The sequence below is a fragment of the Pyxicephalus adspersus genome, chromosome 7 (assembly GCF_032062135.1).
Source record: "Pyxicephalus adspersus chromosome 7, UCB_Pads_2.0, whole genome shotgun sequence".
NCBI lineage: Eukaryota > Metazoa > Chordata > Amphibia > Anura > Pyxicephalidae > Pyxicephalus > Pyxicephalus adspersus.
The window spans coordinates 17,500,341-17,511,464 of NC_092864.1; the positions used below are offsets into that span (position 1 = coordinate 17,500,341).

The following is an 11,124-nucleotide window of genomic DNA, read 5'->3' on the forward strand; positions in this document are numbered from 1 at the left end:
GCAAAAAAGCTCTCAGTAGTATTTTATTCTTTAAGGACATTTTTTTTCAGCTTTTTATGTGGATGCCAAGTGCAAGCATTAAAAGGGGGAATAACTAGTCCAAAATAGATTGTACAGTTAAAATACCTATTTAGTCCTTTATGAAGGGTGAAGAGATTTCCTCTACTATGCAGGTATTTCCTCAATGTGAATGACTTGCCTAGATAATGGTGCACAAATTATATTAATACCTGGCTACATGAAGATGGGCACATTAAAACCGGTTAAAAGAACCATTACTGAGAACAGATGCTGGCTGACATTGCCACTGGCTTTTCCAATGTATATATTTTAGTAGTAGCTTCCCAGCCAGTGGTTAATATGGGATTTGCTGATTGTGGAAGGGTTGAGGCCCTTTATAAAGGTATGTTGACATAAGGTATGGGACACCTGTCCTGGTGACATCTGTGAGGTCTATTTATACAGCAGTGAATCTGACATTCACTGAAACATTTCCTGATGGAGAATCAATTACTGCCATTTAAACACATGGGCCTGGAAGGTTTTCCACCAGGGAATGTTTCAGTGAATGTTATATTTACTGATTTATAAATAGACCCATATAATTTATTCTTAGGCACTACAGAGGGAGGAAAATCACCTGGCAAGGTCTGCTAAGATTTGTTTAAACCGGGCATAATAAGCTTGGTATAGATTGTTGTAACTAGGGGTGAGCCTAATACCTAGGTATGGCAAGGAGTCCCTACGCCACTTCAAGTTGAAGGCCTGTTTTAAAGAAGAAAGAAGGTTATGGTCAAGGTTGATTTTCATAGCCATCGACTTAAGGTGATTGACCTGTAGCTCCAACTATGCTCCGTGATCTCGCGTTGCCTTTGCGATCTACCGGTAGATCCACGTGTTGGGTACCCCTGATTTAAATTGGCACCTCTGCGTACCATAAGGTAAATGCAGATATGTAGACAGTTCATGTGTATAAAATGCTAGATGCCTGCCTGTGATACCTTTTCATAGGCCACATACAACTGTGCTGTAAATGTAATTATAAGCACATTGCACTAAGGTCCTCACTTCCCAAACCACTATGGCCTAATACTCCTCAAAACATTCTAGCCTTAACAATGCCATATAATAAAAGAATGTTGCACAAAGATACGTTTTCCCTTAGGACTAGCCTCCTTTTACTGTGCAGTGTTTTAAAAAAAAAGTCATCAGAAAGTCTCAAGGCTTCTTACTCGAATGTACACTGTGCTTGGAAATAAACCTCTGTAGCATGGTATGCCAGTTAAGTAGAAACTAAACCAAAAAAAAAAATACCTTCAAACCCACAGGGCAGTTTGATCACTCTGGAGGTGTCCCGCACCCGGTCCCAGATCCGGCGCTCCAGGCATCACCATTTTCGTATTTTCTTCTGGGTTCTGGGTTTATCCTACGTCACCTGACCCAGGCACGAGATTGGGTGACGTAGGTTGAAAAACAATTTGCCAAAATTTTTCTCTTTGTGCAAAAAGGCCCCTGCGCATGCCTGAGATGCACAGGAGTGCCCAAGAGCTCCTAGGCGGTTGCGAATTAGGGTGCATTGCTGCACCTTTTTTATTTTTTTAAAAAGGTTGTGTACCCTTTAATGTAAAGTGAAAATTTTGAGTTTAGGTACGCTTTAATTCTGTTTTCTTCCTAAAAAAAAAAAATAGTTTAACATTGAATTGAATCCAGTACACAGTTTAACATTCAATCAAGTTTAACATTTGAATCCAGTACAAAGAGATTTTGAATTTCCCGCCGCTAACTCCTGGCCTCACCAACGTCACACTCGGGATTACAGCTTAGGTGGTTAAACAACTCCTTTGCCTCTGTGCAATAACGACCTTTAATGAAGATCAGTCACTGCTACTCTTACACCTTGTTTGGGGTGATTGGTCTTGTGTCCACCCTTTTATGGTTTTCTTCACGCATTCTGTATTCCAGTAATCTGTTAAATTCCTCACACAATGCTTCTCTACACAGGCTGTGTGTAGTACAGTGATTTGTATCCGCTACTTATCTTACAAAAAAATATCTTAGTTTGCAAAGGAATTTAGTGCCTAGAAAATAGACCTTAGCTTTTAACCCCCCTGGCGGTATGATTAACCTCCTGGGCGTTTCCCTGATGTCTGGATTTCTGTACCAAAACGCGGTACACTGTTTTTCATGAAATTATTTTCAATTTGAATTTGCCCTCACCGACGTCACCAGGGAACCCTGGAGATCGTCTATGCATTCAGTGGCTGAAGACAGAAGAAAGAATACATCTCTGGAGGAGCTGCGGCGATCAGGTAAATGGGGTTTTCAGTAATCTGATTGTCATACAATGGTTTGTCACACAATGCTGCACTGTAAGGGGATTTGAATTTGGCGCCTGAGCCAAAGCAACGCTTGATATTCTATTTTGAGCTACCCCGAGCCTAGTTCAGGGTAAATGCTTTGAGCAAGTTTTTTTACCCCGAACTAGGCTCCGGGTAACCGCCCAGGAGGTTAAAGAGGATTTTTTAAATGCAAAAGTGGTTCATTTAAAATCTTCCTAATTTTAACTTTCGTGCCTGGTCCCGCCTACCTGCGTGATGGTTACGCCCTGCAGGTACGCACTTGCCCGGCCGGTCTTTGCTTCCCCTTCACACACTGGGGACGCAGATGCCGGGTATCGCCAGCTTGCACAGATGCCCAGCAGGCATCGGCAGGAGAAGAAGACGTCAGACATTGCTGGAGAACTGGGAACAAGGTAGGAGTTTTAACCTCCCTGCAAAATCCACCCAGATTGTGGCTCAAGATTACCGCTTTTGGCATAGAAAATCCACCCAGATTTTTACACTCTGGAATACCCCAAGGGAGATAAAGGGATACATTTTAAAAATAAGTTTTTGTGCTAAGATTTAGCTTTAAACTTTTTATAACCTTTTAAAAAAATGTGTCCTACTTCCATGGGTTAGGAATCTGTAAAGCAGTGGCTATAACTTTCCTACCCTATCAACAAAAAAATTGCTGCAATAGCTTTGTGGGCTCGCAGCTAAATGTGATTCATTTTAAATGCAATGCAGGTTTTTTTTGTATGTTATCATATCTGCCTACTGAAGTTTTTGTTGTTTTTTTTTTTTTTTTTTTTTTTAATTTTTAGTTAGAGTCTGCGCTTTCCTCAAACAGATACTCTCTCACAGGCTGAACTGCAAAGCTCAAGGATTGAATTCGCCAATTATCAAAGAGTTGGTGTTTTCTAATCAGTTGCCTAAAACTCTTAGATTGCTGGGACATCTGCACTGATGGTTGGGACTGGAGTAAAGTAAGCCTGTCACGAGTAGGAGAGAGGACCAAGTTAAAGTCTCCCCCCAGCACCAAGGAGGTGTGGTCTAATTTTCCAACTCTAGATAACACTTTACTGAGAAATGGGATCTGACCCACATTAGGGACATAGACATTGCATAATGTGAGAGACGTGCCTTGTACAGTACCATTCAGTATAATATATCTCCCTTCTGTGTCCAGTACAGAGCTAGTTAGGATAAAATTAAGAGTCCTTCAAGAGGATCGCCACTCCGGCTTTTTTCTTGCATGGAGAGTTAGCCATATATGATTGGGGGTAAAATCTGGAGGCAAAATTAAGGGAGCCCGTGCTGTCAAAGTGGGTCTCCTGCAAGAATATGACATCTGGGGATAAGCGTTTGAATTCCCTGAGAGCTAATTTTCGCTTTGTGTTAGTGTTCAAACCCTTGACGTTATATGACAATATCCTAGTCATCCTCACAGTCAAAGTGGGAGCGGAGTGCTACCTTTAGATCCTCCCATAAAAAAGCATGGGCTAGGCTAGACCTGCAGAAACCTGTATCAAACTGGCCATACTCCAACTTAGTGTCACCTTCAAAGATGGGATAGGGGGGGCAGGGATCAATCAAAATGCTCCTGTCCACAACATAAAAGATAATAAACCAAAGAGAGAACATAAACCAGAGAGTTAACACTCGCCTATCGGCGAATAGGGGGAGATTGACATCTGCCATTCTCCGCCACTGACAAAGTGGAACCAGAGAACCATATTGCTGAGCAGATGAACAATCTCTCCCAGAGGGACCGTGGGCCCAGAGGGCCAAAAGAGAATGAGCCAACATCCACATAAAAGACATCGTGCGGTCGGGCGGCACCGACCAACAGTAGTAACAGGCCTCAGGGGGAGGGTCAGACCACCCCCGGCAGTAGCCAGGAGGAGCCATGAGCCCCCCCCAGGGCCGCGCCAAACTCGGGTTTCGGCAGTACAACAAGCATGGTATACGTGATACTTAAACCAGGGTGTGAGGTAGAACAGCAAAAATATTATCTTTAAAGTCATTCCTAGACATATAGCAATAAGGTAACAAACATCTGCGGTAGACAACGACATTATCCCCCATCTCAGCCCGCCAGGCCACAGCCAACAGCAGGCAGGGGAAAAAGAGCACTTTATGTAAGGAAAAAAAGCAGGTCCATGAACTCAGCCAGAGGGCTCCATTAGGCAGTCCTCCATCATGTTAAGGACGCGGTGGTGAAGGCCGATTAGGTGAAGATGCTGTCTCCCGATGTGTGCCTTTAGATCTTTTCCTATAGACCACTTGTTGCCAGGGGAATATAACTCCAGTTACGGCACTTTTTATAAACATTGCTCTGTAAACAAAAGTTACCTCCCCTGAGGTGTCCTTTGAGCCCCAAGCTGTTCACTTTTTAGGCAGTTTATTGGAGGGTGATGCCTTTTCATAGTCTCAAGCTCAAGGTGCCTGGGAAACCTTGAAATTGAGCTTCTGGATAGCTCTGATCACCACATAAGGGCCCTTTTTTTCTTAAAGTGCCTAGGATTTCTGTCTGTGTATCATAGACAAACCTGAGTACTGAAAGAACCAAGAACCGAGAGGCAGCGGTGTAATCTGCATGCAAAAAACCCACCCTCAGCAACCAGCGTACCAATCAACAGAACTTTAAAAGAGAATCCATTTGTTTTAACCTGATCCTTAAAATTAAAAAGGTCGAATGCATTTGGAGGTACAAGTATAAAATGTCTTAAATCTTTCTTTCCTTTTACTTTTAATGTGAGCTAACATATTTTCAGTTTGTAGAGCACATTGGTGTATTGATTCTTTTAATGATAAGGCAGATGAATAACATTTGTAATGGCCAAAAGTGGTATCACCATTTTATAATGTAACATGAAAGTGTCAATCTAAAGTATCTGAACAGAATCACAATACAGCATAAATGTTTTTTCCATATTGTATTCATTTGCAGGGTTCCCCAATTTTTTTTTTTACACTGCGGCTTTATCTAAAACAAGCATCTTGCACCAATGTCTCAGCACAGCCGGGTACCAGTATCATAATGGTAATGTACTAGGGGTGCCACTGTCACTTCCTATATGTTCGTACATGATTGCACAAAGGGGTTTCAGACCATACAAAGTTCCATGTGGTCACATCCACACTTTCACCCCTGTGCAATCTAGAGTTAACTCTGCATGTGGATCATCCCAAGATAATAGTATCAGAAATGTTTTAGAGTATTCATAAGGAATTTGATGCAGAACAATGAGATTATCAGGTATGTACAAAGGGATTCCATGTGCATATATAATGTGTGAATATCATGTTAAAGTGGGTCTGGAACCCAACTAGATTGGATCCTCTGGAGGGTTGCTACGGCTACCTACATTTTGGTGGACTTCCAGAACATATCTGGACAGTGGATACTAGAAAAGGAAACCAAACTATTTTGTTTATATCAATGTCCTGGGTGTCAGTGGAAACAAAGAAGGAAGAATACAGCAATAGCAATTGATGGGCGATTTACCCATCCCACTACAACATAAATATATTCTACCCTGCCATTTTACGGCCCTTAATACACTCTCTTGGTGGCTTATCTGGCCTTAGCACTCATTTTACAAGGGTGCAATTGGCACTGCCTGATATAGAGATAGCAACCAGAAGGGGAACATATTTTATTATATTGCACAGCAAACATGTAAAATGAGAATGTTCCATTATTAGGAATTAGAAGTGAACTTTACTGCAAATCTTTAATTAAGGCTCTATGTAAGACACCTGGGTACAATTTAAAAAAAAAGTAGAACACCTATAAAACAAAAAAAACTAAAAAAACAAAGTTGCAGAGAAAAGTGAAACAAAAAAAAAAGTAAAATACACCACTAGAATGTATTTATGGAGATGGCACTATGTCTGTTTTATGGGCAGAACCTCTATTTTGACTAGATAAAGGGAAGAATGACTTTGAGCTTCCTGAACAGCTTTTGGTTGCCTTGATCATCCCCTGCATCACAGCTGATGAATTTATCCACAGAGTACCAAAGATGGAAATAAAATACAAATAAAAAATAAAATACGTTATTACAATCTGGACATTCAGAGACCTAGTACTGCCCCATCTTACCCTGCTGTCCTTTGTTTACAAGTATCATTATGTTAAATATAGCTCTCCACTTAAATTAAAATTGTGTCTATTTTCCCTAAGAAACAAACAAAAAAAAAGGTGAACTTTTTTACTCTGAATAGGGAAATAAAATACTATCTATAATTCCATCACTGCCATGACTTACATATTGGTGGTCCAAAAGGAGCTATAAGGCATTAAAGTGCACCTGTTACAAGAAATATGGGCCGTCATTGCGGTAAAAGATAAAGGTCTGTGGATGTCCCCAGGTTTAATGCTTTAGAGTTCTACGATGTCATCATAAAACAGTCATCATAAAATCAGAAATCCTCATCTCTGTATTGTTTATAGTCTTGATCTGCAACTCAAAATATTAAAGTACTGGAATCATCTGGAGAAGTATACAGTCAGCCATCATTTATATTTCAAAGCAGGTTTCCTCTTCAATGGTGAATGGTTTACTACTGCTTAGTTGATAGAATTGCGGTCATCCTCATCGTTTAGGATAGGGGTTCTGTCGGCTTCATCTCTGGATTCCGACTCCACCGGAGGCCTTCGCTTTGTCATCTTGTTCAGTGTGCTTCCCTGGTGACATGCAAAAAGGAGAGATGAGCTTCAGTACTTCATTACATTATCCAATGCAGCTGCTGGTTATCGTGTCACTGCAATCATTTGTATCTGTGCAAAATATTGTAGCCAGCTACTGCAAATAACTAGAGAAGTAAATTTAATAATCTGCAGGTGCACCATTGGCCATACAAAATAACATGACTGTCAATTGTAATGACTGATTTTGCTCAGAGTCAGAAATAAAATTACACCAAATATTTTCTGATTAGTGAACAAAATCTAAAGGTTGTTTGGCTGTTCAGTGTTCTGTACAGGACTGGTAGCTCCCAGTATTCTATATAGTGGTTGATGTTACATTAGCATTGTTCTATACAATGATTGGTAGCTCTCATTGTTCTATACAGTGATTGGTCAATGCCATATACAGTAGTCTATTGGTCAAAACAGTGACTGATCAGTGTTCTATCTCCGACTCTCATTACCTGTTTCTTGTCCACTATGTTTAAGATCACGGAGGCCACTATACAAGCAATGGTATTTGCCAACATGAATATCATCATCTGCTGCCAGCGCCACAATGGGATCTTAGATTCACTAGAGACAGAAAGGAAATATTTAGCATATTAAGGACAATATACACCATTCTTCTATGACCTTATCAGCATTGTATTAACAAAATCTCCACGTGTTAGCTTCCTCCCAGCATGCAATAAAATAAACATTGGTTATTGGCTTCTCAAAATTACATCTTTTGCATATGTTTGACAGTAGTGGGGTTATTCGAGAGTGAGCTCTACAAGGTCCTGGAATGATGCAAATGATTTTAAGTAATAGGTTAACCCTGTATATAGATATTAATTCTGGACACACCTGGATTTAGTTCCAAGGATTCTACCAACAAGAAGATTAGAAAGTCCAATACCAATCATCTGCACAGAGGTAGCTAGGCCCATGGCTGTTCCGATTGTAGCTTGTGGGACCACAAGGGGTATGGAGGGCCACATGCTTGCCTGATGGAAAAACAACAGATATGATCAGGTGGGAAGAAGGTGCAAACACAGAGTGCACTACTGGTATATTAATGTCATAAAAATGAACCAACAATCTCATGTAAAGCGGATCTTTTACCAGGAGATTATATAACCTATTATCGCTGAACTTATATTAAAGAATTCCAATTGCCTGGATGTAAAACTGATCTTGCAGTTTCAGTAGTTTCAGTCACAATCTGGGAAACAAGCATCCAGAAAACAGTGGCACAAGTTGTACTGCAATTAGCTGAATACCTGAACTGCATACCCATTATGGGTCAGGGATTCAGAAGGTAAAAAAAGTAGGGGGAAGGAGAAGCAGCACAAGGAGTCAAACAGTTATGTAATACTGCAAACACCAGGCTACTGGTGGGAAAATGAAACAGATGGGCTCTTCAGACTAGTGTGTCTCCTTTTACTGTTCATTCACAAGCTGGAAGTGAAACTACAGCAGAGAAAGATCAGGACTCTTTGTGTTCACTTGGAACTTTGATAGAACTCTGTTTATTAATTAATTGTCTAGATCTCCAGTTTAGGCTGCAATCAAACTCTCCTCAAAAATTTCAACCCACACTATCTCCCTTTACCAACTCTACATCCACCTTCCCTATCTCCAAGCTCCCTACTGGTTTCTATTCTCTTCCCTTTGTCCCTTGCCCGTGACACTCTTCACTCGCCACCAACACTATACACTTCACAATCTAGTATCTCCTATACCACATCTACCTTGGTTCTATTTGAATTAAATATCTGAATCATATGTACTTGCATTGCACCTAACACCCTTCCATAATCCTGATAGACTGCTTTTAGAAATGTCCAACCTGTCCATAGCCCCTTGTAACTTGAGAAATGAGAATCTGTAACCTGTTAAAGTAACTTAAATATACCCAAAATGCTTATCCAAATATTTCTAAAGGCATTATGTGCCACGTGTACAGAAAACAATTATAGCCTTACCGCAGCAAAGGAGTATGTGACCCCAAGCCACAAGGTGGAGACCAGCGGAGGGACCAATGTAAACGCCAAGAGAGCAAAAACTGGCAGCGTCAGGATCGCACAGAGGACAGCCAGGATACCTCTCAAACCAACATAGTCCTGGAAGAAAACAACACTGGTAAAGGGCCAAGCCAACATAGAACATCCATATATATTCACAAAAACAGCATAGAGATTTCAGAAGTACCAGTACTAACCTTGTCTCCGTTCCCCAAAAGTACATTTGAAGTACAGAAACTCAAAGCATCCAATCACAGTACATTTTTCATAGCTGTGATTTTGACAGGCTAAATTTTAATTGATTACTTTGGGTTACAGCATTATGCTTCATATTAAAGTTATTAAGTCACTGAAGAGTGTATAAAGAACACTGTCCAGATCATGTCAAATCTGAGGGACTGTATAATCTGCAATCATTTAACATAAACAACTGTCCGAAACAGTAAGAGCAATTTATTGATTATGTACATTAAAACCAAGCACTGCAAATATGAATTTACAACAGAGGCAAGGCTGCGGCTACAGTGAAGTCATGACACAACACAGCCCTGAATCAGAAAACTGTATAATAGGAATAACAAGATACTCACAATCAGAATTCCAACAACCGCAGATAGCACCAAAGAGCTGTCATACACAGCTCCTGCAATATAGGACGCTGTCCGCTGGTCATATCCTGCGTATTTGTCTTGAATGAATTTACTGGTGAAAAAAGGAAACAAACAGCGTTAGTCTTCAGCAAAAAGCACGGCTCACTATATATAGATACACACGAATGAATATTTACCTGGCATCAGCCACAAATGGAAAAACACCATTATAGAAGAACATGATAGTGAGGACCAGCAGCCAATATCGCAGTGGTAATCGCCGAATGTCCTGCACTCGCTGTACAGTAGGAAAAAAAAAAAAAAAAAAATACGTCAGGTACCACTACTGCTACCTGGGGCAAAACAACAAACTAAAATTCTAGAATAAGAAGAAGTAGAATATGTAGAGACAGAAAGGCGATGCAATTACCAACTCCTTACTGCATGTAACCGTGGTGCTGGGAAATGCCACAGGAAACATCTCACACTCACCCTTAGGATATTAATGAGTGGCTAACATCTATTAAAATCATGCTGACGCTTGTTGATGTTCAGGTGATCTGGGCTGCTTGACAGCACCTAACTAACATTCATGCTTGCCCCAGAGCCCCTGGAAAGCTGTCAATGTGAACTTAACACAGATTAGTTCCTACTTTAGAATTTTACGTTTCTACTACTAGATATCAGTAAGTTTAGGTACCCAGGTCGCCCTTTTTTCTAACTATAAACTGACTGGAGATGATGCCTTTATTGCCTAGTGTTGCAATGATATCTGATCTGTTCCCGGTAATAATAAGGTTAACCAGCCCAATGGGTCAGAAGTAGGCTGGTAAAAGACGACCAGCCTACAAGGAATCTAGAATAAGTCAAAGCATGAGTTTTAGTGTTGCAAAGGCTTCTAAAAAAGACAAATAAATACCTGTATTGAAAGAAAGGCTACTTACAACTTTCTTGGATTCTTCTTGGATGGCTCCATCAAGTCCCAACTGTTTCATACCCACTTTATCTAATATGCTGACTGTAACAGCAGAACAGAAACCCAGGACACATAAAATGGTTCCTGCAAGGAAACACAGGTAAATTAGCACTGCAATTAAAATCTTGCTTTTCTCCCAAAGCAAAGCACCTGTATCATTTTCCAACACATGGACTGCATAGTAGTTGTAGAGTGGATAGGACATGTCGACACCCAATGAGTCAGAATGAGAAAGGAAGAACACCTGCTAGATTAGACTGCAATAGGGAATACTAGGTCTTTGTTCCAGTGTGATGTGTTAGCATGACAGTCCATTGTACAACCAAGCTGATATTCTGACCTGGAATTTGCATTTTAATATTTACTACTGAGATCACTAAGTTGGTCCTGCCAACAGTACGTATGCACTACTAAGCTTGTTAGAAAAGGTGAAAGCTTTCCGTTTTGCTTGAGGAACAGTTGTCACACCACAGGAAGTCACAATCACCAATAAAAATGTTGCCAGAGGTTCTAACTCTTCCTTTCT

The 11,124-nt window shown here is 40.6% G+C and overlaps 1 protein-coding gene across 1 annotated transcript in view; it reads right to left on the minus strand.

Moving 5' to 3' along the window:
* Positions 1–5,245: 5,245 nt before the first annotated feature.
* Positions 5,246–11,124, minus strand: part of LOC140335224 (lysosomal dipeptide transporter MFSD1-like) — a gene marked incomplete in the record, with an annotated part of 11,212 nt that continues 5,333 nt past the window's right edge. The window contains 7 exon segments of the mRNA XM_072417684.1: positions 5,246–7,017; positions 7,485–7,596; positions 7,873–8,012; positions 8,994–9,131; positions 9,623–9,734; positions 9,820–9,920; positions 10,567–10,682. Coding sequence (XP_072273785.1) covers positions 6,901–7,017; positions 7,485–7,596; positions 7,873–8,012; positions 8,994–9,131; positions 9,623–9,734; positions 9,820–9,920; positions 10,567–10,682 — 836 coding nt within the window.